At 44.6% G+C, this 27,882-nt stretch overlaps 1 protein-coding gene and 1 pseudogene across 4 annotated transcripts in view; one reads left to right on the top strand and one right to left on the bottom strand.

The window, feature by feature from the left end:
- The window catches only part of LOC110518140 (centrosomal protein of 85 kDa), a 20,473-nt gene extending 14,110 nt beyond the window's left edge, over nt 1–6,363 (top strand). For 2 of the 4 annotated variants that reach the window (XM_036973814.1, XM_021595858.2), the window contains 9 exons: nt 255–372; nt 509–694; nt 901–1,053; nt 1,314–1,468; nt 1,694–1,811; nt 1,949–1,999; nt 3,703–3,810; nt 4,127–4,370; nt 4,828–6,363. In XM_036973814.1, coding sequence (XP_036829709.1) covers nt 255–372; nt 509–694; nt 901–1,053; nt 1,314–1,468; nt 1,694–1,811; nt 1,949–1,999; nt 3,703–3,810; nt 4,127–4,370; nt 4,828–4,991 — 1,297 coding nt within the window. In that variant the 3' untranslated portion in view covers nt 4,992–6,363. The remainder of the gene's footprint in view (nt 1–254; nt 373–508; nt 695–900; nt 1,054–1,313; nt 1,469–1,693; nt 1,812–1,948; nt 2,000–3,702; nt 3,811–4,126; nt 4,371–4,827) is intronic. The other 2 variants (XM_021595854.2, XM_036973813.1) reach the window with 1 other exon arrangement.
- A 522-nt stretch (nt 6,364–6,885) lies between these two features.
- Nucleotides 6,886–26,721, bottom strand: LOC118944663 (annotated as a pseudogene).
- Nucleotides 26,722–27,882: the final 1,161 nt, after the last annotated feature.

The raw sequence follows: 27,882 nt of genomic DNA, 5'->3' as shown, positions 1-27,882 counted from the left end.
GTCTTTTGGGGGGGGGGTGACAAACAGGCTTATGTTCTGGCGTAGCGCGCCTTTATCAGAGCCTTGGGTAGGCTGAAAGTAATCTCTGATCCATGAAGACGCTCCTTTAAAGTGTCCTGGGGTGAGGGAAATCTAATAACCTACCTGGAAAAACCAAATATTTTCTATACACTTCCAGCGGGCTGTGTCAGGGGAAGTGTGTGTGGTATCTGACCATGTCACTGGTGTTTTACTCTGGGCTGTGTTGTTTGTAGACAGAAGCAGCAGATGTCTCAGCTGGAGCAGCGGCTGCGGGAGAGCGAGCTGCAGGTCCACGGAGCCCTGCTCGGTCGCGGCGCTCCGTACGGCGATATGTGTCTGCTCCGGCTGCAGGTGAGCGGAGCACACTCGCACATCCTTTCACATTTTGTCATTTACCAGACTCTTATCCAGAGCCCCACACACACTTCATGGAGCTGAAACTGCATGACCACGGATGACTTCGAAGTCTTTCCTGTGTGCCTTCCAGGAGGCTCAGAGGGAGAATGCCTTCCTGCGGGCCCAGTTTGCAGAGCGCAGTGACTGCGCCGCCCAGGAGAAGGCGGAGGCAGAGCGCCGCCTCGGTGCCGTGGAGGCGGAGACGCGGCGCCTGAACGATGCGCTGAGGGAGACCAGCGAGAGTCACGCCGAGGAGCTGAAGAAGCAGGAGGAGAGGGTGAGAAGTCGGGCCACAACATCACACTGCTACATTGATAGTCCAGTTGCTAATGACATAAACTGATTCCCTTTTCGAATTGCATAACGTCACAGTTATTTCATGTGACTTAGTAACTAGGTGTGTGTGTGTGGTGTTGCAGTAAGGGAATTTTTCTATTTATAAAAAGTGACTGTTATTCCATACTTAACGTTGCGCGTGTGTAGATTCGCAGCCGGGACAAGCACATCAACAGCCTGAAGAAGAAGTGCCAGAAGGAGGCAGAGCAGAACCGAGAGAAGCAGCAGCGCATCGAGACTCTGGAGCGCTACCTCGCTGACCTGCCCACTATGGAGGACTACCAGGGCCAGAGCAAACAGGTCAAAACCAGCACAGACTGCATTAAACACACACATACCTTCATCTCACGCAACACAACTACGTCCTACCTCATCAAAATGACTGGGTGTTTATGGTCACGTTCCAGGTCGTCTTTTTATTGCCGTCTGGCAATTTTTTTTTTGTGTTCACTGTCTCAGGAGTATCATTAATAAGATGTATAAATCGTCTGATTTGCCACACGTGAGTGGGCCGGGGATGTATAGTGCTAAAGTGTGTGTGTGTGTGGTGTGTTTTTTAGCTGTCGGAGACGGAGCAGCGGGCGTCCCAGCTGCAGGGCCGGGTCAGAGAGCTGGAGGTGTGTCTGGAGGAGGGTCGCTCACACACCCGGGAGAAGGACACCCAGCTGGAGGAGCAGAGACGCAGGGAGAGGGAGCTGCTCACCACTGTCACCAGGTACACACACACACCAATCTAAGCCTGGCGCTATGGTTAGAAACTCTCTGAGCTATCCAACCAGGGCCAAGTATTTTACTACCACACACACAGCTTTACACTCATTCTGAAATGATTGCATTCCAGGTGTGCATGCACACTGATTTTTAACATGCACGCCTACTCGTATAACCTACGCTGTTTGTATAATGACCCGTTTTGGTCGTTTGTTTTTGTGTGTGTCAGTTTACAAGAGCGGGTGCAGGAGGGCCTGGAGGACGGGGCAAGGTTACCCTCCCTGGATGTGGAAATACTCCGAGGGGAGAACAGCAGCCTGAGAGAAGAACAGCAGAGACTTAAAAAGGTCATTCTTTTCATCTGGTTCCTTCCTTACATTGACATTTTCAGCCGGTACATTACATTGTGAAATGTTTCTCTGCTTTTTGTGGTTGTCGTCTCGTGCTGGTTCTAAAACGTTCCCGTTCTTCTCTTCTTGTCCAGGTCCTAGAGAAGCAGCTGAGGGTGATGGAGAAACTGGGCGCCCAGATCGTGGTACGTGATACGAATTCAATCAGTTCACACCTCGGATGATACAGTGGGGCAAAAAAGTATTTAGTCAGCCACCAATTGTGCAAGTTCTCCCACTTAAAAATATGAGAGGCCTGTAATTTTCATCATAGGTACACTTCAACTATGACAGACAAAATGAGAAAAAAAATCCAGAAAATTACATTGTAGAACTTTTTTATGATTTTATTTGCAAATTATGGTGGAAAATAAGTATTTGGTCACCTACAAACAAGCAAGATTTCTGGCTCTCACAGACCTGTAACTTCTTCTTTAAGAGGCTCATCTGTCCTCCACTCGTTACCTGTATTAATGGCACCTGTTTGAACTTGTTATCAGTATAAAAGACACCTGTCCACAACCTCAAACAGTCACACTCCAAACTCCGCTATGGCCAAGACCAAAGAGCTGTCAAAGGACACCAGAAACAAAATTGTAGACCTGCACCAGGCTGGGAAGACTGAATTTGCAATAGGTAAGCAGCTTGGTTTGAAGAAATCAACTGTGGGCAATTATTAGGAAATGGAAGACATACAAGACCACTGATAATCTCCCTCGATCTGGGGCTCCACGCAAGATCTCACCCCATGGGGTCAAAATGATCACAAGAACGGTGAGCAAAAATCCCAGAACCACAGGACCCAGGACCTAGTGAATGACCTGCAGAGAGCTGGGACCAAAGTAACAAAGCCTACCATCAGTAACGCACTACGCCGCCAGGGACTCAAATCCTGCAGTGCCAGACGTGTCCCCCTGCTTAAACCAGTACATGTCCAGGCCCGTCTGAAGTTTGCTAGAGAGCATTTGGATGATCCAGAAGAAGATTGGGAGAATGTCATATGGTAAGATGAAACCAAAATATAACCTTTTGGTAAAACCTCAACTCGTCGTGTTTGGAGGACAAAGAATGCTGAGTTGCATCCAAAGAACACCATACCTACTGTGAAGCATGGGGGTGGAAACATCATGCTTTGGGGCTGTTTTTCTGCAAAGGGACCAGGATGACTGATCCGTGTAAAGGAAAGAATGAATGGGGCCATGTATCATGAGATTTTGAGTGAAAACCTCCTTCCATCAGCAAGGGCATTGAAGATGAAACTTGGCTGGGTCTTTCAGTATGACAATGATCCCAAACACACCGCCCGGGCAACGAAGGAGTGGCTTCGTAAGAAGCATTTCAAGGTCCTGGAGTGGCCTAGCCAGTCTCCAGATCTCAACCCCATAGAAAATCTTTGGGGGGAGTTGAAAGTCAGTGTTGCCCAGCAACAGCCCCAAAACATCACTGCTCTAGAGGAGATCTGCATGGAGGAATGGGCCAAAATACCAGCAACAGTGTGTGAAAACCTTGTGAAGACTTACAGAAAACGTTTGACCTCTGTCATTGCCAACAAAGGGTATATAACAAAGTATTGAGAAACTATAGTTATTGACCAAATACTTATTTTCCACCATAATTTGCAAATCAATTCATTAAAAATCCTACAATGTGATTTTCTGATTTATTAATTTTTTCTGTCATAGTTGAAGTGTACCTATGATGAAAATTACTGGCCTCTCATCGTTTTAAGTGGGAGAACTTGCACAATTGATGGCTGACTAAATACTTTTTTGCCCCACTGTATCTCTGAGTAACCAAATGGACTTAGTAGCCAGGCCTAACCCATGTCGAACCTCTGACCTGTCTGTAGACCCTGGAGGAGCAGGTGTCTCAGGAGGAGAGCAGCTCCCATGCTATGAGAGAGGAGGTTTGTTCTAAAGAGCAGGGGCTGCTCCAGCTCCGCACAGCCATGAAGGAGGTGAGATGGTAGGACAGGACTACACGGCTACTGGAAATAATGCTCTGCTCCATGTTCTGATGGGGAATCCTCTTGAGAGCCCCAGAGTTCATGTTCTGTCCTAATGCATAAAATGATGAACTGGACAGTGGGTTCAATTTCAATAGTTATTCATTAACCATGACATTTTGGGGTGCTGGAACTGTCCATTGTATTTTACATGGAGTATCTATGACGATTCTCCAGCACCCAACAATTTTAGGTGTAGAAACACGTTGAGTTGAATATGTTGCCTATTTATGTCATTCTTAACGGTGTGTTTTCTGCGTATTCCCAGCTGTCGGCCCAGAACCAGGAACTAATGGAGCAGAACCTGACCCTCCATGAGCGTTTGGAGGACTTGGAGAGGGTGAACCTGGACAGGACGTCGTCCTCGCTGCGGCCGGCCGGGGCCCGCCTCACCCAGCGTCTCCACGGGGAGATGGCCTCGTGCCTCTGCGACCTGCGCTCCCTCTGCAACGTCCTGACCCAGCGGTCACAGGGCCGAGACCCCAACCTCTCGCTGCTGCTTGGCATTACATGTGAGTGATGGCCACTGCAGGGTTTAGTAGCATTAAAAAAAGGCTGCCGCTATTTTTCACTTAATCCTGAAACGCTGATCAGTTGTAGCTTGAGCAATGGTAAAAGATGAATGTTTGATCAATTTAAGTGTTGTCGCCACAGAATACTTCCAGCGTTGTAATACGTTGTCGCCCTACGTCATACTTCCAGGTCTGTCACTTGTCTTTTGAATGGGCTTGATTGTATCATCAATTTCCTGAAAGTGTTTGGTTATTTAAGGTGTGTGTGTTTTGGGTTGATGAATTTACTTCAGCCAGATGACTTATGTTATTGTGCTGGAAACCATATGCTCTACATTTTTGCCCGTTGAAGACCATTCAAAAAGCCTGAAGTTAAAAAACGACAAGGCTCCATTCTGAAGAGGGAAAAAAAAAAGTACTTTCATAGTGTGTAGTAACTGTTTCTTCTTCACCCCAGCTCCCCCGCCCATGGCAGAGCAGGTGGAGGATTGGCTGAGTCCTGAGGTCCTCCAGAGGAAGTTGACTGAAGCCCAGCAGCTGCGCCGTGACGTGGAAGAGCTCCGCACCACCGTCTCAGACCGCTACGCCCAGGACATGGGAGAGAACTGCATTACCCAGTAGCCCCAGCTGCTAGCCTGTCTCTAAAACAGACTGAAACATCAGGCTAATTGGTTAAGGCTTCCATGTTGGGCTTGCTTCTTCCATGCTCCATTGAGTATGAAATGGAATCTCATGTTGGCCCATTGGGGACGGAATCCTTGATCAGGTCATGCATTTCAGTCAAAGGGCTTATGGTGAAAGAGCTGTTCTCAAACCAGTGTGTTTTTTTGTTTTTATCAATGTTTTACTGATACATTTGTTTCTTTGTGTTGTCAGAGGCCCTCCCTTCTTTTTATGACACACATGGATGGGGTTGTTGTCTTTTTCAATAAATAACACTATTTTATTATTTAAATCTTCCCTCTGGGGAAATAATGTTGGATGTGGTTGACAATCAACTGAAAATATTTAAATCTGTTTTTGAGTGATTCAACAGGAAATGTTACTAACCCACATTTTATTTTATTTAATGGCGTATTTGTAGCATCTGACTCTGGCATGTGGGTGGCTTTTAACAGTGGTAGGGCTAATACTGAAAATACATTCTGTCAGCCTTATAACAGAGATACTGTTCAGAGACCTCTGTCCCGTCTGTAAATTATGATTTTATTTTAATGTTAGCAGATGTTTCTCTCAGGTAGTGGGCTTGCTTTGATGTTCAATTGTGCCTGTCTGTGCTTTTGTTGCCATCACCATGCAAGCCAATATACTCCCAGGCAAATTTGCTAGTGGCTTTCTTTCAACTATACTTTATTTTTGGTGTTTCAGCTGACAGAGCAACTCAATACATTCCTTAAACATTGCTTCATGGGTTGTCCTCGAAGAAGATATGTCAAAGCTAGTTATGGGGGATAACGGTCTGACGATGTGGACGGAAGCCATTTTTACACACTCCTCAACAGTATTTGTGGGACTGGTTGTTATGGGTCTGTTTACTCTTGCAGAGCAACATACTGTAATCTAACAGGTGAGTCCCTGTGCCTACTTTGTCCTGATACACTGTTCACTTTGGTGCCCCCATCTGCACTAGCAAAATGCTATCTAATAGCAAGAAATGTTTGGTTTCAAATGAATAACATAACTAATGGTTGTCAGAATTTTGTCATCAAAAAAACGTGACATGACTGACCACTAACTTTATTCTAGTTTGTTTCAGTGGTCGAAGAGCAAAAAGAGTTCATTTATTGCTGGAATGTCATGTCAAATGCTTTCCTTCAGTTGACGAACATCATGACACTAACTTGGGACAGACTTGTCTAGATGAGACTGAGTTCTCATTTGAGCTTGAACAAAGTTAGACAACTTGCCTTATGTCATACTTTTATATTGAATTTATCCTTAATTGTATTTACACTGAAATAAAGTTTGTTTTCAATAAGTTGGCTTGGCGATCTCCACATGGTGAATTGTAATTTTTTTGTTTTAAAATCTTTCCATTTTAAAAGGTAGTCAGCGATTATAACGTAGCTGCAGTGGGTAAATTTTCCACAGCAACTAAGATCATTGGTGCGCCAGGCTAAACGTCTGCTGTTTTGATCCCTTGGCTACGACAAAAGAGCGTGAAGAGAGCCCATGCCCATGTGCAGATACTGTGTGTGTGTGTGACTGAGAGCAAAGTCTTGCATCTTGCTCATTGCAATATCTGCGGTGCTGCTCGTGCACCGTTATTTTGTTATCTCTACCTTGTAAGCAGTCATGGTTCGAGGTGAATTATCAGCATCAATAATTATTGCAAGTATTCCTATGGAAATTAGGATTTTTCCCATGTCATGATGATCCTGAAAAGGATAGTTCTGTATGTAAGTGTTGGCACCCCCTAGTGTGGCATCCCTATGAGATCTGAATATACATGCTTATGAAAGTCAATACAGTATTTTATAACCACGAGGAGAGCAACAGGGCGATTGTTGTTCTGTCATTGAGGTGGGCCTGGCCTAGTCCTGAGCAGCAGAGCAGCATTGGGAGTGAGCCCACAGGAGAGGAGTGTCAGTCCTCACTGTACCAGCGCTGTGGGAACGCACTGATGTCATATGCTGGGGCATCTGAAGTTGTGAGGAGGGAGAGAGTTGATAGTGATGGCACAGGACTGGGCTTTCATAACATGTCAAACAGACGGATGTGACTTAGTTCTGGTATGCAGATTGTCACTGATCATTTGGACAAATCGCGATTTCCCCAGTTAGAAGAGTGGATACTTCACTAGCCTCGTTGGTACATTTTCTAGCACGTCTCCCCTGAGAATATTTTTTTTTTCAATGTAGTAGGTGGATCAGCTTTAATATTGCAAATAGAAGCCACAATCAATGTAATTGTCTACATTTACTTTGAAATAAAAAAAAGATATGTATATACACACATTACCAGCCAAAAGTTTGGACACTTACTCATTCAAGAGTTTCTTTATTTTGATTTTTTACATTGCAGAATAATAGTGAAGACCAACTATGAAATCACATAATGAAAAAGTGTTAAACAAATCAAAATATATTTTATATTCTTCAAAGTACCCTTTGTGTTAATGACAGCATTGCACACACTTGGCATTCTCTCAACCAACTTCACCTGGAATAATTCCAACAGTATTGAAGGAGTAAGCACAAATGCTGAGAACTTGTTGTTCTGCTTTTCCTTCACTCTGCGGACCAACTCATCCCAAACCATCTAAATTGGGTTGAGGTCGAGTGATTGCGGTGGCCAGGTCATGTGATGCAGCACTCCTTCGCTCTCCTTCTTGGTCAAAAATCCCTTACACGACCTTGAGGTGTGTTGGGTCATTGTCCTGTTGAAAAGCAAATGATAGTCCCACTAAGCGTGAACGAGAATGGATGGCATATCGCTGCAGAATGCTGCGGTAGCCATGCTGGTTGTGTGCCTTGAATTCTAAATAAATCACTGACAATGTCACCAGCAAAGCATCCCCGTACCATCACACCACCACCTCCATGCTTCATGGTGGTAACCACACCAGCAGAGATTATCCGTTCAACTACTCTGTCTCACAAAGACATAGCGGTTGAACCAAAAATCTCAATTGGACTCATGAGACCAAAGGACAGATGTCCACTGGAGTAATGTCCATTGCTTGTGTTTCTTGGCCCAAGCAAATCCCTTATTATTGGTGTCCTTTTTGTAGTGGTTTCTTTGCAGCAATTTGACCATGAAGGCCTGATCATCTGAATAGTTGATGAGATGTGTCTCTTACTTGAACTCTGAAGCATTTATTTGGGCTGCAATTTCTGAGGCTGGTAACTCTAATGAACTTATCCTCTACAGCAGAGGTAACGCTGGGACTTCGTTTCCTGTGGCGGCCCTCATGAGAGCCAGTTTCATCATAGCGCTTGATGGTTTTTGCGACTGCACTTGAAGAAATGTTCAAAGTTCTTTAATTTTACATATTGACTGACCTTCATGTCTTAAAGTAATGATGCAATGTCATTTCTCTTTGCTCATTTGAGCTGTTGTTTCCATAATATGGGCTTGGTCTTTTACTAAATAGGGCTATCTTCAGTATACCCCTTAAGTATACCCCTTACCTTGTCACAACACAACTGATTGGCTCAATGCATTAAGAAAGAAATTCCACAAATTAACTTTTAACAAGGCACACCTGTTAATTGAAATGCATTCCAGGTGACTGCCTCATGAAGCTGGTTTAGAGAATGCCAAGAGTGTGCAAAGATGTCACCAAGGGAAAGTGTGGATACTTTGAAGAACCTACAATATATTTGAATTTGTTTAACACTTTTTTGGTTACTACATGATTCCATATGTGTTATTTCATAGTTTTGTTGTCTTCAGTATTATTCTATAATGTAGTAAATAGTACAAATATAGAAAAACCCTTGTTAACATTTGACTGGTACTGTATATGTTATCCTTAAAATAAAAAATAAAATAAAAAAAATATATATATATATATATATATAAAAAAATATCTATATAAAATAATAAATAGATATATATATATATATATATATATATACACGCAGTTGAAGTTGGAAGTTTACACACACTTAGGTTGGAGTCATTTAAAACTCGTTTTTCAAAATTTCTTGTTAACAAACTAGTTTTGGCAAGTCGGTTAGTACATCTACTTTGTGCATGGCACAAGTAATTTTACCAACAATTGTTTACGGATAGATTATTTCACTCATAATTCACTGTATCACAATTCAAGTGGGTCATACATTTACATACACTAAGTTGACTGTGCCTTTAAAAAGCTTGGAAAATTCCAGAAAAGGATGTCATGGCTTTAGAAGCTTCTGATAGGCTAATTGACATAATTTGAGTCAATTGGAGGTGTACCTGTGGATGTATTTCAAGGCCTACCTTCAAACTCAGTGCCTCTTTGCTTGACATCATGGGAAAATCAAAATAAATCATCCCAGACCTCAGAAAACAAATTGCAGACCTCCACAAGTCTGGTTCATCCTTGGGAGCAATTTCCAAATGCCTGAAGGTACCACGTTCATCTCTACAAACAATAGTACGCGAGTATGAACACCATGGGACTACGCAGCCGTCATACCGCTCAGGAAGGATACGCGTTCTGTCTCCTAGAGATGAACATACTTTGGTGTGAAAAGTTCAAATCAATCACAGAACAACAGCAAAGGACCTTGTGAAGATGCTGGAGAAAACGGGTACAATTATATCTATATCCACAGTAAAAACAAGTCCTATATCAACATAACCTGAAAGGCCGCTCAGCAAGGAAGAAGCCACTGCTCCAAAACCGCCATAAAAAAGCCAGACTCCAATTTGCAACTGCGCATATTGTACCTTTTGGAGAAATGTCCTCTGGTCTAATGAAACAAAAATAGAATTGTTTGGCCATAATGACAATTGTTATGTTTGGAGGAAAAAGTGAGAGGCTTGCAAGCCGAAGAACACCATCCCAACCGTGAAGCACAGGCGTGGCAGCAACATGTCGTGGGGGTGCTTTGCTGCAGGAGTTACTGGTGCAGTTCACAAAATAGATGGCATTATGAGGGAGGAAAATTATGTGGATATATTGAGGCAAAATCTCAAGACATCAGTCAGGAAGTTGAAGCTCGGTCTCAAATGGGTCTTCCAAATGGACAATGACCCAAAGCATACTTCCAAAGTTGTGGCAAAATGGCTTAAAGACAACAAAGTCAAGGTATTGGAGTGGCCATCACAAAGCACTGACCTCAATCCTATAGAAAATTTGTGGGCAGAACTGAAAAAGCGTGTGCGAGCAAGGAGGCCTACAAACCTGACTCAGCTACACCGGCTCTGTCAGGAGGAATAGGCCAAAATTCACCCAACTTATTGTGGGAAGCTTGTGGAAGGCTACCTGAACCGTTTGACCCAAGTTAAACAATTTAAAGGCCATGCTACCAAACACTAATTGAGTGTATGTAAACTTCTGACCAACTTGGAATGTGATTAAATAAATAAAAGCTGAAAAAAATCACTCTACTATTATTCTGACATTTCGCATTCTTAACTGACCTAACTGACTTAAAACAGAGGATTTTTATTAGGATTAAATGTCAGGAATTGTGAAAACTGAATTTAAAAATATTTAGATGAGGTGTATGTAAACTTCCGACTTCAACTGTAGGTGTGTCCAAACTTTTGACTGATACTGTATATTTTCAACTGTGCTGTTATGTTTCACAAAAATTCTGAACCTACAGTGCCTTGCGAAAGTATTCGGCCCCCTTGAACTTTGCAACCTTTTGCCACATTTCAGGCTTCAAACATAAAGATATAAAACTGTATTTCTTTGTGAAGAATCAACAACAAGTGGGACACAATCATGAAGTGGAACGACATTTATTGGATATTTCAAACTTTTTTAACAAATCAAAAACGTAAAAATTGGGCGTGCAAAATTATTCAGCCCCTTTACTTTCAGTGCAGCAAACTCTCTCCAGAAGTTCAGTGAGGATCTCTGAATGATCCAATGTTGACCTAAATGACTAGTGATGATAAATACAATCCACCTGTGTGTAATCAAGTCTCCGTATAAATGCACCTGCACTGTGATAGTCTCAGAGGTCCGTTAAAAGCGCAGAGAGCATCATGAAGAACAAGGAACACACCAGGCAGGTCCGAGATACTGTTGTGAAGAAGTTTAAAGCCGGATTTGGATACAAAAATATTTCCCAAGCTTTAAACATCCCAAGGAGCACTGTGCAAGCGATAATATTGAAATGGAAGGAGTATCAGACCACTGCAAATCTACCAAGACCTGGCCGTCCCTCTAAACTTTCAGCTCATACAAGGAGAAGACTGATCAGAGATGCAGCCAAGAGGCCCATGATCACTCTGGATGAACTGCAGAGATCTACAGCTGAGGTGGGAGACTCTGTCCATAGGACAACAATCAGTCGTATATTGCACAAATCTGGCCTTTATGGAAGAGTGGCAAGAAGAAAGCCATTTCTTAAAGATATCCATAAAAAGTGTCAGTTAAAGTGTTACACAAGCCACCTGGGAGACACACCAAACATGTGGAAGAAGGTGCTCTGGTCAGATGAAACCAAAATTGAACTTTTTGGCAACAATGCAAAACGTTATGTTTGGCGTAAAAGCAACACAGCTCATCACCCTGAACACACCATCCCCACTGTCAAACATGGTGGTGGCAGCATCATGGTTTGGGCCTGCTTTTCTTCAGCAGGGACAGGGAAGATGGTTAAAATTGATGGGAAGATGGATGGAGCCAAATACAGGACCATTCTGGAAGAAAACCTGATGGAGTCTGCAAAAGACCTGAGACTGGGATGGAGATTTGTCTTCCAACAAGACAATGATCCAAAACATAAAGCAAAATCTACAATGGAATGGTTCAAAAATAAACATATCCAGGTGTTAGAATGGCCAAGTCAAAGTCCAGACCTGAATCCAATCGAGAATCTGTGGAAAGAACTGAAAACTGCTGTTCACAAATGCTCTCCATCCAACCTCACTGAGCTCAAGCTTTTTTGCAAGGAGGAATGGGAAAAAATGTCAGTCTCTCGATGTGCAAAACTGATAGAGACATACCCCAAGCGACTTACAGCTGTAATCGCAGCAAAAGGTGGCGCTACAAAGTATTAACTTAAGGGGGCTGAATAATTTTGCACGCCCAATTTTTCAGTTTTTGATTTGTTAAAAAAGTTTGAAATATCGTCGTTCCATCATGTCGTTCCACTCCATGATTATGTCCCACTTGTTGTTGATTCTTTACAAAAAAATACAGTTTTATATCTTTATGTTTGAAGCCTGAAATGTGGCAAAAGGTCGCAAAGTTCAAGGGGGACGAATACTTTCGCAAGGCACTGTATATACATTTTACGGACACAGTATATTTAACATTAGTTTTCTTGTTTTTTTGGTGTTATTTTTAGTCCCACCATTCAGCTACCCTCAACCCCTCCCAATATAAATATTTGAGCACCATCTAGTTTTGATTTCTATTTGCCATATATTTTTCAACTGTGCTGTGACGTTTCAAAAAAGTTCTGAACCTTTCTATTCTCATAGTTTCCACAGATTGTAAATCAAAGAGAAACATTTTTGCTAAGAGTATTATTTTATACAATGATCGATTGTCAATGACTTTTCAGTTCACCCAGTAGTGCTATTTGCAGAGTTAACACCAGGTACAGTCGTATGAACATTTCGGGCATCCCTCTGAGGCTGCATAATAATTTACTCTGTCATCACAGAAAATGATCACCGTGGCATGCCATTAATTTTCTAATAAAAGCTGAGTACTGGGGTATTGTCCAGCAAAATATTTTTAGTGTAGCAATATTAAGTTGTATGAAATTAAATCAGATGTGAAAAATAGGCTTTGCAAAAATGTGGGCACCCTTGTCATTCTGTTGATTTGAATACCTGTAACTACTTAGCACTGATTAATTGGAACACACAATTGGTTTGGTGAGCTCATTAAGCCTTGAACTTCATAGACTAGTGCATCCAATCATGAGAAAGGGTATTTAAGGTGGCCAATTGCAAGTTGTTCTCTTTGACTCTCCTCTGAAGAGTGGCAACATGGGGGCCTCAAAACAACTCTCAAATGACCTGAAAACAAAGATTGTTTAACATTATGGTTTAGAGGAAGGCTACAAAAAGCTATCGCAGAGATTTATTTATTTTATTTTAATTTTTTATTTCACCTTTATTTAACCAGGTAGGCAGGCTAGTTGAGAACAAGTTCTCATTTGCAACTGCGACCTGGCCAAGATAAAGCATAGCAGTGTGAACAGACAACAGAGTTACACATGGAGTAAACAATTGTCAGTGTCCACTGTGAGGAACATAGTGAGGAAATGGAAGACCACAGGCACAGTTCTTGTTAAGGCCAGAAGTGTCAGGCCAAGTAAAATCTCAGAGAGGCGAAGGATGGTGAGAACAGTCAAAAACAGCCCACAGACCACCTTCAAAGACCTACAACATCATCTTGCTGCCGATGGTGTCACTGCATTGTTCAACAATTCAGCGCACTTTGCACAAGGAGAAGCTGTATGGGAGAGTGATGCGGAAGAAGCCTTTTCTGCACACACGCCACAAACAGAGTCGCTTGAGGTATGCAAACACACATTTGGACAAGCCAGATTCATTTTGGAATAAGGTGCTGTGGACTGTTGAAACAAAGATTGAGTTATTTGGTCATAACAAGGGACGTTATGCATGGCGGCAAAAGAACACAGCGTTCCAAGAAAAACACTTGCTACCCACAGTAAAATTTGGTGGGGGTTCCATCATGCTGTGGGGCTGTGTGGCCAGTGCCGGTACTGGGAATCTTGTTAAAGATGAGGGTTGCATGGATTCCACTCAATATCAGCAGATTCTTGGGAATAATGTTGAAGAATCAGTCACAAAGTTGAAGTTACGCCAGGGCTGGATATTTCAACAAGACAACGACCCAAAACACTGCTCAAAATCTACCCAGGCATTTATTCAGAGGAAAAAGTACAATGTTCTGGAATGGCCATCCCAGTCCCCAGACCTGAATATCATTGAGAATCTGTGGGATGATTTGAAGCGGGCTGTCCATGCTCGGCAACCATCAAACCTAACTGAACTGGAGATGTTTTGTAAGGAGGAATGGTCCAAAATACCTTCACCCAGAGTCCAGACACTCATTAGAGGCGATGGGAAGCGTCTAGAGGCTGTTATTTTAGCAAAAGGAGGCTCTACTAAATATTGATGTGATTTTTCTATTGGGGTGCCCACATTTATGCACCTGTCTAATTTTGTTTTGATGAATATTTTACATTTTCTGTTAATCCAATAAACCCAATTTCACTACTGAAATATTACTGTGTCCATCAGTTATTTGATAGATTAAAATTAAATTGCTGATCCAAACACCCAATTATTTATAAATGGAAATTGTCAGGGATGCCCAAACTTTTTCATACGACTGTAAATTCCTGAACCTGCGACCAAAAACAAGCTACATATGGCCAGTACCAAAACAAATGATGTAATGATTATGTCTCTTCGCAGCAAAATCTGACGAGCTGGGATGGTTGATACAACCATCATATACAGTGGCTTCGGACCCCCTAGACCTTTATCCACATTTTGTTATGTTACAGCCTTATTCTAAAATTGATTTAATTGTTTTTTCCCCCTCATCAATCTCAACACAATACCCCATAATGACAAAGCAAAAACTGGTTTCGAAATGTTTGCTAATTTATGAAAAAGAAACATGTCACATTTACATAAGTATTCAGACCCTTTACTCAGTACTTTGTTGAAGCACCTTTGGCAGCAATTACATTCTTGAGTATTCTTGGGTATGACGACACACCTATATTTGGGGAGTTTCTCCTATTTTTCTCTGCAGATCCTCTCAAGCTCTGTCAGGATGGATGGGGAGCATTGCTGCACAGCTATTTTCAGGTCTCTCCAGAGATGTTCGATCGGGTTTAAATCCGGGCTCTGGCTGACCACTCAAGGACATTCAGAGATTTGTCCCGAAGCCACTCCTGCATTGTCTTGGCTGTGTGCTTAGTGTCGTTTTCCTGTTGGAAGGTGAACTTTCGCCCCAGTCTGAGGTCCTGAGCTCTCTGGAGCAGGTTTTCATCAAGGATCTCTCTGTAGTTTGCTTTGTTCATCTTTCCCTCGATCCTGACTAGTCTCCCAGTCCTTGCCACTGAAAAACACCCCCACAGAATGATGCTGCCACCAGCATGCTTGGATGGTGCCAGGTTTCATCCAGACGTGATGCTTGGCATTCATGCCAAAGAGTTGAATCTTGCTTTCATCAGACCAAAGAATCTTGTTTCTCATGTAGTCTTTAGGTGCCTTTTGGCAAACTCCAAGCGGGCTGTCATGTGCGTTCTACTGAGGAGTGGCTTCCGCCTGGCCACTCTACCATAAAGGCCTGATAGGTGGAGTGCTGCAGAGATGGTTGTCCTTATGGAAGATTCTCCCAACTCCACAGAGGATCTCTGGAGCTCCTTCAGTGACCATCGGGTTCTTGGTCACCTCCCTGACCAAGGCCCTTCTCCCACAATTGCTCAGTTTGGCCAAGCGGCCAGCTCTAGGAAGAGTCTTGGTGGTTCCAAACTTCTTCCATTTAAGAATGATGGAGGCCACTGTGTTCTTGGGGACCTTCAATGCTGCAGAAATGTTTTTGGCTTGGTTTATGCCCTGACATGCACTGTCAACTGTGGGACCTTATATAGACAGGTGTGTGCCTTTACAAATCATGTCCAATCAAGTTGTAGTAACATCTCAACGGTGATCAATTGAAACAGGATGAACCTCAGCTCAACTTTGAGTCTTATTGCAAAGGGTCTGAATACTTATATTTTTAATACATTTGCAAAACTTTAGAAAAACCTATTTTTACTTTATGGGGGTATTTGTGTGTACATTTTTTATTTATTATTCCATTTTAGAATAAGGCTGTAATGTAACAAAATGTGGAAAAAGTCAAGGGGTCTGAATACTTTCAGAAGGCACTGTATATAACATTATATTGGTTGCAAGAATTTTGTATAATTTAAATTGAAAAACTATTAAGTTTTGAATCCGGTGTCGTTTTGTGTATCAGTTCATAAACCATGTGCCTGGTACATTGAAAATCTCTTCGCAACTATTTTGCAATCTGTATGGCACAGCTGTCAATTTTTTGGTCCTTAAATGAAACTGGTATACTTTTTTATATATCACAATTTTCTTGAACCTATTTTGGTTGTTAATGCAGGGTCGACAGACAAGTTCCTTACCTTCTCCCTCTTCCATTTGCCTCTTCCATTTTTGCGGTATGCAAGATTTTAGTTCTGGGTGTCCGAGATTAACATGACCCAAAAGTCACTGTGACTAAGATGAAGTACTGTGAACCTGATGGACTTCCTGGGCAAAATACTCTGCACAGCATTTTGTGGTAATGGCTCCCAACCCACCTGTGCTTGTCCAGATAGTGGTGCAGGTGACCTATGGTCTCTGAGAAGTGCATCTTCATGATGTAAGTGTGCTCGCCATCCTCTGACTTTACCCTCAGTGTGGTGACATCACGGGCCGAGTTTTGGGGGGGGGGGGGGGGGGGGGGGGGGGTCAGTCTCATGCAACTCCAACCTAAGTTAGAGTAGGAGACAACAGGTTCATCACCCACATTAGCAAATGTGTGTCCCTCTTCCAGGGTCTCCTCTGTCACAAGGTCCCACAAGGCCCCCTAGTGGTGGAAGTGAAAGTATTGTGCATAGTTCTAGACACCTGCATACCTCTCTTTCAAGGCCTGTAGCACTGGTATGTCTATGAGGGTCACCGCATGGCTGTTTGGAGCATCAGAAGAGCCCTAAACACAAGACACAGGCATGTACTAACGTATAGTATACTCGCATTCATCATCTACAGGTATCAGCAGAAACATGCAACAGATCTCAGTCTCACCTGTAGACTGGCTTTCACTGAGTCCCTGATGTCAATCACTCTACCAGCCTTCACCAACACTTTGGGCAGCCTGTTCAGCAATTGGTCCATTGTCAGTGTTCTGCCTGTGGCTAACTCAATGTTCAAGTCAGAGCAAAATAGTCTTGGGGTGAATCTCAAGTGGCATGCATATAGTTGAACCAACTTCAAGTATGACATTAAATTATTTCACTGATTCCTTGCGTCCCCTCCCCTCGCCTCCTCAAAGAAGATCCAAGGTTTCTTCCCATCTCATGCATCTTCAGGAGGAGACAAGGAGAGAGGAGTCGAGGAATCCAAAAAACACAATTGAGATTCCACCCCTGCAGTTGGTTCAACTAGATTGTAAAGTGTAGCACATGTTTTCAGGAACAAATTGAAGGATACAGAGGGGACCAACCGGGTATCTGGGAGACGGCACAGTACGCGTGTTCTAGTCTGTCTGTTGATTTCTCCCCCTCTGTGCATCCAACAACAGCCTGCCCCATCCCAGGGAACTCAGCCCACGGTCGCCTCTCTTGGAACTCCTCCTCTCACCTGTCGTGAACCTGTGTACACCAAAAGACGACGTGCCACTACTCACCACATAACAAACAGGAAATACATTGTCCATGTAGTCCGTTTTCCTACCGTAAGCACATTTGAAATCCACGCATGCACACAAAGCACACACACACCCGAAAGGGCACCCCACCTGCAAACCTGTCCTGTAGGTCAGAAGGGAAGTATCCGTGCATCAGGTCTTGCATGCACTGCTGTAAAGTCATGAGCGGCAGGGTGTCAGACACATTGGACTGAGATACAAACGGAGCTTTCTGTACTTAGTTATTCTGTCCGCTACAATCTGAGAGAGAGTCAATATATGGAAACATTTAAATCAAAGAATCTTCAGTGAAAATGTATCTAAAGCCATGCCTGGTTCAAATATCTTGTCTGCTTCAGTGCCTGGTCTAGGTATGTTGTACTCTCTCGTAATAGCCTTAACAGTAGCTGATTTGGTTCTGGGTGCTGAGACTATGTACTGACTAGCCAGTTAGAGTGTAGAGAGTATTCCCTATACAGTCTCTGTCTGTACCTGTGTGCTGGCTTCCTGGTAAGAGCGGAAGGGCCCATTGAACATGAGGATGCCATTGCTGTAGAGCCTTAGTGGAAGGAGGTGCTGCTGGGCCAGCTGTGCCCCTCTGGACGTGACCCTGACGAAGGACTCTCTCTCCCCAGCCAGTATGTTCTACTGCTGAATGTTCTGGAGCACCAGGTCAAAGTTCATCTAAACGTTTCTCCTGGCCACAGAGGTCTCTGCAAAACACAGGCCACCATAGTAAGTGAATGCATACTTGAAGACGTTCTGTTTGAAAACCATCCGGGCATCACACGAGCACAGCTCTGTGAAACTTTACTGCTGCATTGAAAGAACATCAAAGTCGTGACAGAAACCACTCTTCGGGGGTTGTTTGGCTACTGCTTTGTACGGTTGGAAATGACAGTTTGAAGATGTGATTTGATTAGGTTTCACTTCACGTGTATATTGAAAGTCAGGCCTAAGGTGAGGATTAGTGGGTTACTGAGTACTGGGGCTGCCTGTTAAGAAGAGGGTGTACTGTTGCAGCGTGTTCAGATAGAAATGTATCATGTAGAAGGAATATGATTGTCAGAATAGGGACATCTTAGCAGCTCTATTAACTGCTTTTCAGTCACTGCAGGCTTCCCTTTATGGTCTCAAACTGGTCTTGAATGTACAAAAAACTCAATTCATGACCTTTACCAGAGCTAGAACTCTGCCAGAGAATGTTAGCGTTGTCACATCTGGTGGCTTACCCATTGAAAAAGTGTCATCCTACAAATACCTAGGTATTTGGTTGGATGACAAGTTGTCCTTTAAAGTTCATGTGGATAATCTTGTGACAAAGCTTATATTGAAATTGGGTTTTTATTTTTGTAATAAGGCTTGCTTCCCGCTTAAGTCTAGAAAGAAGCTTGTTCAGGCCACTTTTCTCTCTGTAATTGATTATGGTGACTTGTTGTATATGCATGCAACCACCTCTGTCTTACAGAGACTGGACTCTGTTTATCATGCAGCCTCCTCCGTCTTGCAGAGACTGGACTCTCTTTATCATGCAACCACCTCTGTCTTACAGAGACTGGACTCTGTTTATCATGCATCCTTGCGCTTTATTACAAATGCCAAGTCACTCACTCATTGCACATTGTACCAAATGGTAGGTTGGACCTCACTTTATATGCGCAGAAAGATACATTTGTACTGTATGTGTTCATCTACAAAGCCCTTTTGGGTGAACTCCTTTACCTCTGTAGTCTGGTCTACTTCACCACCAGCAGTTATCATACCCGGTCTGCTAGGTGGTTGCTACTTAAAGTCCCCAGGACATGCACAGTATTAGGCAAGACTACCTTCTCTTCTTGTGCCCCAGACGGATGGATTCATCTACAATCCATGTTTCATCTAGATATGTTAGTGCCACTGAATGAGTTTCAAATATTGACGGGAGACTCTGTTACGGAGGAGTGTAAATGCTTTTTTTGTTGCCTGGATCACTGTATTGTTGTATGTTTTAATTTTGTAATGTATTGATTGTTGCTGCCTTCTTGGCCAGGTCTCCCTTGAAAAAGAGACTCTGGGTCTCAATGGGCTTTTCCTGGTTTAATTTCTATCTGCACCATAAGGTTCAGCACTTAATACCGCCCTGGTTTCTTTACCTGGCTGCCACACCCCTCCCTCAGAGCTCTGGGTCTGCTCAGCTTCCTTTACTTCCTGTTGTGTTGAGCTCCTCTCCGCACCTCACCCAGATCATGCCATAGTCATTCAGAAACCACTGGGTGGTTAAAAAACCCACTGTGAGTAAAAAAAAAAAAACTTTTCAGTGACATCGGTTAAAGAGGTGAACTGAACTATTTAGAACAGACTTAAAGATGAGTCAACCACCACAACTCAACGTATAACTATGTTATACTGAATGTAGAAAAGTTCAAGTCTAAATTGGACAAGCACTGACTAAGATATATTGTGAATCACACAGACACAGGTTAGTGCTTCCACGGCTTTCAGTACAGTGCGGCCCATCCATGTCTGTGCAATGTACCAAACTGTTAGCTGAGGGCCGAAAAAAACATTGCAACAAAAACATTGCTCCATTGTATCACCATGGCGATGAGAACACTGTATCGGCCTACATTCTATAAATATACAAATACTAGATCTACGTGTGCTGTGACTGGAGCTCTGTGGTTCTAGAACTGTATGAGATATGCGATAGGCTGAAATAACTTTTGCCCTGTTTTGTTACGTTACAGGCTTAATCTAAAATAGATGAAATTGCTTTTTTTCCTCCCCTCATCAATCTACACACAAAACCGCATAATTAAAAAGCAAAAACAGGTTTTTAGAAATTGTAGAAAATGTATAAAAAAATATATCACATTTACATAAGTATTCAGACCCTTTACTCAGTACTTTGTTGAAGCACCATTGGCAGCGATTACAGCCTCGAGTCTTCTTGGGTATGACGCTACAAGCTTGGCACACCTGTATTTGGGGAGTTTCTCCCATTCTTCTCCGCAGATCCTCTGAAGCTCTGTCAGGTTGGATGGGGAGCGTCACTGCACAGATGTTTTCAGGTCTCTCCAGAGACGTTAGATCAGGTTTAAGTCCGGGCTCTGGCTGGGCCACTCAAGGACATTCAGAGACTTGTCCCGAAGCCACTCCTGAATTGTCTTGGCTGTGTGCTTAGGTTTGTTGTCCTGTTGGAAGGTGAACACTCGCCCCAGTCTGAGGTCCTGAGCGCTCTGGTGCAGGTTTTCATCAAGGATCTCTCTGCTCCGTTCATCTTTCCCTCGATCCTGACTAGTCTCCCAGTCCCTGCCACTGAAAACATCCCCACAGTATGATGCTGCCACCACCATGCTTCACCGTAGGGATGGTGCCAGGTTTCCTCCATACGTGATGTTAGACTTTCAGGCTAAAGAGTTCAAGAGTGATTATCGGGTTCTTGGCACCTCCCTGACCAAGGCCCTTCTCCAACGTTTGGCCGGGCGGCCAGCTCTAGGAAGAGTCTTGGTGGTTCCAAACTTCTTCCATTTAAGAATGATGGAGACCACTGTGTTCTTGGGGACCTCCAATGCTGCAGACATTTTTTGATACCCCTCCCCAGATCTGTGCCTCGACACAATCCTGTCTCGGAGCTCTACGGACAATTCCTTTAACCTCATGACATGGGTTTTGCTCTGACATGCACTGTCAACTGTGGGAGCTTATATAGACAGGTGTGTGCCTTTCCAAATCATGTCCAATCATTTGAATTTACCACAGGGGGACTCCAATCAAGTTGTAGAAACATCTCAAGGATGATCAATGGAAACTGGATGTACCTGAGCTCAACTTCGAGTCTCATAGCAAAAGGTCTGAATACGTATGTAAATAAAGTATTTTCTACAAACATTTCAAAAAAACAGTTTTTGCTTTGTCTTTATGGGGTATTGTGTGTAGATTGATGACAAAAAAACAATTTAATACATTTTTGAATAAGGCTGTAACGTAACAAAATGTGGAAAAAGTCAAGGGGTCTGAATACTTTCTGAATGCGCTGTATGCTGTATATTCTTTTGGCGAAACATTTCATGAGTAGTTGCAGTAGTTACTTACACTGCTACATGGCAAAAAAGTAATTAACTACTGAAAAGACTACGAAGATTTGAATTTCGGCAAACTGCCATCAAATGTACTGCAAAATGTAGGTACATGACTATTTTAATGACAGTGGAACTACTCCCAAACACGGTCTGTTTTCAACTCGACAGCACAACTTTGGAAAATATGTTGCTGTTTGAGGAGGTCTCTTATTACCTCATCATACAAACTATAATAAATATCTTGTCATTCAAAATATGAGAAGTCTCTTATACAAACTATAGTATAAGGAGTCTCTTGTCAAGCAAACTATAAGGAACAAAGGTCAACTATGGAATACCGATGCAACATCCACACATTCACACATTTGGTAGATTTTGTGTAGAAAACATTTAGCTACTGCTCACACATGCTGTAGCAGGAATATGTGTAGACTTAACACTTGTATGACAGGCATCCTGTATGTACAACTTCATCAGCATTCTGTGGTTGAGCTTTCCTTTAAAATGCATGCTTTTGATTGGGTGTTGCGGAGGATCACAGAGGTCGATGTGGTTGAGGTCGATTTCAGATCTAACCAAAACCCTCGTCTTGCTGGAGGTGTTCACAGAAGCTGGATGCAGTGTTGTTACAGGTTTTCCCATCGTTTTCCCATTAAGCGTGTGCTAAATGACTCAAATGTAATGTACAATGTCATTTCTATGTCTGAAGGTGTGTCGTACTTGGCTCCCCTTGTGGTCAACGTCCAGGGCTTGGGTCTTTACCTTGTTCTCCAGCAGGGTCAGCCTCTGTATCATGGAGGGCATTAGCTCAAAATCACTAAGGGGTGCACCTGGAGGGTTCAGTCAGAATTCACCAGATCAGGCAGCGTAATACCTGTATAATAAAGGCTACTGTACGACACTCGGCAGATGTTTTTTTTCTCCAAAGCGTCTTAGGTACAGTGATGCATACATTGTTACTGATTCTGAGAACACTCTGATTCAATGTTACTGTACATTATCAGAAACCCAAGCTGGCTTTTTTTGAAACCAACATTTGTGACCACAGTGCTGTAGTAGGAAAACGAGACACTTGTTTGTGCTGTCCATGCACACAACATACTAATCTAACAACCACGCATGAGATTTCCAGTGTTATCTAAATTGTATGTGCTCACTGCACTTATTTTGAACATGACGGATGTGACGTTGGTTGTGGTTGTGAATTTTTCGGTCACAGGGCAAGTTGCAAGGACATCAAAGAAACATACAAAAGGAGTTGCTTTTCCTTTGTTTGACGGTAGATTTCAGTTGTCGTGGTTATTTCGTTCTCACTTTTACTTTGTCACTACTATAAATTGCATGAGTTATGTTGCGGGTCTCATTACCATCCCCCCTAGACTGTCGGGCCAAAAGGGATTCGTAACACCAGGTTTTTAAAGAACTATATTCAGAGGCAGCATAGGTTTCAAATCATTGGATATCTCATAGTTAGACTACAGCAGGATTCCCCAACTGGCGGCCCGCTGGACGAATTCGTCCCGTGGGTGATTTTATCTGGCCATCCAAGTTTTATGAGCAATAAATAATACTAAAATGTTTTTTTTACATTTTTGTTATTGGTCATAAACGACTAAAAACATCAGCAAATCAGCTCTAGTGATTTTCATTTTGGAAATCTATTCCAAAGTATTCCCACGCACCATAGTGATCGTAGACAAATGTAAGCACGGTTTGAAATGATTATGATTAGTAAAATAGTATATGTTTTTGTGGTCAATTGTAACAATCTGGGTGTAGTGGGTGCGAAGTCAGGCGCAGGAAGCAGAGAGTTCAGGGGAGTGCTATTTAATGCACTAACGGCGAACATAAGCCACCCCACGAAACACAGGGCGCACACAAACCAAATGCCCCAAACACGGGGTCTTAAACAGTCCAGCAAAACCCCAAGAAATGGGAAACACGTAAACCTCATTCGTGCACACAAGTCAAACAAAACAATCCCGCACAAAGAGCAGGCGGGCCTCCTGGTAATTATAGCCCAACTAATCAGACTAAACACAAAACAGGTGAAACCAATCAACAGAAAGGGGGGAAAGGATCAGTGGCAGCTAGTAGGCCGGTGACGACGACAGCCGAGCGCCACCAGAACAGGAAGGGGAGCCACCTTCGGTAGTAGTCATGACAGTACCCCCCCCAACACGCGGCTCCAGCAGCTTGCCGACACTGGCCTCGAGGGCGGCCCGGAGGGCGAGGCGCAGGGCGCTCCGGGTGGAGGCGATGGAAATCCCTCAACAGTGACGGGTCCAAGATGTCCCCCACCGGTACCCAGCACTTCTCCTCCGGGCCGTACCCCTCCCAGTCAACGAGGTACTGCAGGCCCCTCACCCGGCGTCTCGAGTCCAGAATGGCACGTATCGTGTACGCCGGGGACCCCTCGATGTCCAGAGGGGGTGGAGGGCTGTAGGGAGACCGGGCAATGGGAGGAGACGGCAGGACTTAGAAAACCGAAATCCACTGACAAGTGAGACCATGGCCTTTGTGGAACAGGGAGGGACTGTAACTTCCTAGTAAGGTGCCTAGGAGCCTTACTCTGGGTGCACACTGAACAGGAAGAGACATAGAACCTAACGTCCCTTGCCAAGGTGGGCCACCAATACTTCCCCCTGAGACCCCGCACTGTCCTCGCCACACCAGGATGACCCGAAGAGGGTAGGGTGTGAGCCCACCGAATCAGTTGATCACGGACACCAAGCGGCACGTACTTCCGACCAGTCGGAAACTGAGGAGGCGCAGGTTCCACCCGTAACGCCCGCTCGATGTCTGAGTCCACCTCCCATACCACTGGTGCCACCAGCCTTGAGGCTGGAAGGATGGGAGTAGGATCGGTGGGCCGATCCTCCGTGTCATGGAGACGAGACAGCGCGACGGCCTTCGTGTTCAGGGAGCCTGGTCTATAAGACAGGGTGAACCTGAATCGGGTGAAGAACATGGCCCACCTTGCCTGACGTGGATTCAGTCTCCTAGCTGCCCGGATATACTCCAGATTCTGGTGGTCGGTCCAGATGAGAATAGGGTGCCTAGCCCCCTCAAGCTAGTGTCTCCACACCCTCAGGGCCTTTACCACCGCTAACAACTCCCAGTCCCCCACATCATAGTTACACTCCGCCGGACTGAGCTTCCGCGAAAAAGAAAGCGCAGGGGCGGAGTTTCGGTGGCGTACCCGAGCGCTGTGGTAGCACGGCACCCACCCCAGCCTCGGACATGTCCACCTCCACTATGAATGCTAAAGAGGGGTCCGGGTGCGCCAAAACACGGGGGCATCTGTGAACAGCGCCTTCAACCTATTGAAGACTGTCAGCCTCTGCCGACCACCTCAAACGCACCGGTCCCCCCTTCAACAGTGAGGTAATGGGGACCGCTACCTGGCCAAAACCCCGGATAAACCTCCGGTAGTAATTGGCGAACCCTAAGAACCACTGCACTTCCTTCACCGTGGTTGGAGTCGGCCAATTACGCACGGCCTTAATGCGGTCATACTCCATCACCACCCCCGAGGTGGAAATAAGATAATCCAGGAAGGAAACGGCTCGTTTGGAGAACACACACTTCTAAGCCTTGACGTATAGGTCATGCTCCAGCAGTCTACCAAGCACCTTGCGCACCAGAGACACATGCGCGGCGCGGGTGGCGGAATAGATCAGAATATCATTGATATAGACAAATACGCCCTGCCCGTGCAGGTCCCTGAGAATCTTGTCTACAAAGGATTGAAAGACGGCTGGAGAATTCTTTAACCCATACGGCATGACGAGGTACTCATAATGGCCCGATGTGGTACTAAACGCGATTTTCCATTCGTCTCTATCCCGGATACACACCAGATTATACGTGCTCCTGAGGTCCAGTTTTGTGAAAAACCGTGCTCCGTGAAATGATTCCACCGCTGTAGCGGGTAACTAAACCCCACCGTGATGGCATTTAGACCTCTATAATCAATGCACAGACGCAGACCTCCCTCCTTTTTCTTCACAAAAAAGAAATTTGAGGAGATGGGTGAAATGGAGGGCCGAATGTACCCCTGTCCCAGAGATTCCATGACGTATGTCTCCATAGCCAACGTCTCCTCCTGTGACAATGAGTACACGTGACTCCTGGGAAACACAGAGTTTACCTGGAGATTTGTCGCACAATCCCCCTGTCGATGAGGTGGTAATTTAGTCGCCCTCTTCTTACAGAAAGCGATAGCCAAATCGGCATATTCAGGGGGAATGCGCACAGTGGAAACCTGGTCTGGACTCTCCACCGACGTGGCACCAAAGGAAACTCTATGAACACTCCTCTGACCACCCCTGGAGAACCCCCTGTCTCCACGAAATCCTAGGATTGTGACTAGCCAGCCAGGGAACCCCCAGCACCACTGGAAACACAGGTGAATAGATAATGAAGAGACTAATCCGCTCCTTATGATTCCCCTGCATTACCATGTCCAGTGGAACCGTGGCCTCCCTGGCCTCCCTGACCAACAGGGGGTTCTGGGTGAGTTTGGTGCAGACTCACCTGGGGTGACCGAGAAGCCTGCCCTCTCGACTCCCAGACGGGCTCCCCCAGCACCGGTCGGCCATGTGTTCTCTCCGACCACAGCTGGTGCAGTAGGAGCCTCCTCCTCCGGTAACCCTCGGCACGGCCCCCCCTAACTCCATAGGAAGGGGAGCGGGAGTGCTAGGTGGTGGAACAGACAGGACCCTCTCCTAATGCCCGCGGGAAGCCAGCAGATTGTCCAGCCGATGTGCCTAATGTCTATTAGTCCGTTGAGGGAGAGAGTGGCATGCGGACATGCTAGCTCCCTGTGGACGTCCTCCCGGAGACGACACCGGTAGTGGTCTATCAGGGCCCTGTCAGTCCACCCAGCCCCAGCGGCCAAGGTCCGGAACTCCAGTGCGAAATCCTGCGCGCTCCTCTTCTCCTGCCTAAGATGGAATTGTCGCTCACCCGCCTCTCGGCCCTCTGGAGGGTGGTCAAATACGGCACGAAAGCTGCGGGTGAATTCTGGGTAGTGCTCCTTCGCCGAGTCTGGACCATTCCAGACCGCGTTGTCCCACTCCAGGGCACGAACCGTCAGGTAGGAAAGGGAGGAGGGAGGAGAAGGTGGACTCGTCGGAGGAACCGGAGGTGCAGAGAGGAGACCACTCCTCTCCCATCGGTCCATTCTCTCCATCATCTGATCCATCGCCGATCCTATCCGATGGAGGACGGTGGTATGATGGAGGACACGTTCCTCCATCGATTGAAGGGGGTTGGCAGTTGCTCCTGCTGACTCCATTAAAAGGTGCGGGATTCTGTAACGATCTGGGTGTAGTGGGTGCGAAGTCAGGCGCAGGAAGCAGAGAGTTCAGGGGAGTGCTATTTAATGCACTAACGCCGAACATAAGCCACCCCACGAAACACAGGATGCACACAAACCAAATGCCCCAAACACGGGGTCTTAAACAGTCCAGCAAAACCCCACGAAATGGGAAACACGTAAACCTCATTCGTGCACACAAGTCACACAAAACAATCCCGCACAAAGAGCAGGCGGGCCTCCTGGTAATTATAGCCCGACTAATCAGCCTAAACACAAAACAGGTGAAACCAATCAACAGAAAGGGGGAAAGGATCAGTGGCAGCTAGTAGGCCGGTGACGACGACAGCCGAGCGCCACCCGAATAGGAAGGGGAACCACCTTCGGTAGGAGTCGTGACATCAATTTGCAGTCTTCAAATGACTTGTAATATGTTCTGTCCCCCTGGCGATCTGCTCTAGAAAATAATCTGCTTTTAAATACCTTAATTCCATAGCTGCAAATGGATTCTCCTTGAAAGGCACTCATCTCTTATTTGAGCAAAATTAGCAATCATCAGTAACGCAAATAAACACGGACATCCATCTAATTGCAATACTTTTTGTCTTGGAAAAGATCCACTTTGTTTTCTCTCGAACATACCCTTGATGATTCATGGGCCCAGGAAGAGGAAGCTGTCGGTTTTTCCCCAACATTGAAAGTGGTGAGCTCATCTCCTCACATTCATTAAACACTAGGGTTCGATAGGATGCACAAATTGGCTAGCAGACTAGTTTACAGAGGTCATTTTGTGATTCAACAATGAATGTAAAAAAACACAATAGTTATGAGCACCTGGCTGACACTGTTGACATGCAAGCACATAGCAGCTAAAAACTCTAAATAAATGTCCTGAAAGTCTAGACTTGGTTCAGTTATTAGACTCAATAAACGAAAGTAACTTTTATTTGCCATGCAATGAATTTAGAAATTACTTACAAGTGACTGGCACTAGATTCTGTAGGTTGGAATACTATTACTAAATGATTGTTTGGAGTTCATTGCGAT

Source organism: Oncorhynchus mykiss, chromosome 3, assembly GCF_013265735.2.
Source record: "Oncorhynchus mykiss isolate Arlee chromosome 3, USDA_OmykA_1.1, whole genome shotgun sequence".
Lineage (NCBI taxonomy): Eukaryota > Metazoa > Chordata > Actinopteri > Salmoniformes > Salmonidae > Oncorhynchus > Oncorhynchus mykiss.
The sequence above is the reverse complement of the archived record's forward strand: the minus strand, read 5'-3'. Positions and strand labels throughout refer to the sequence as shown.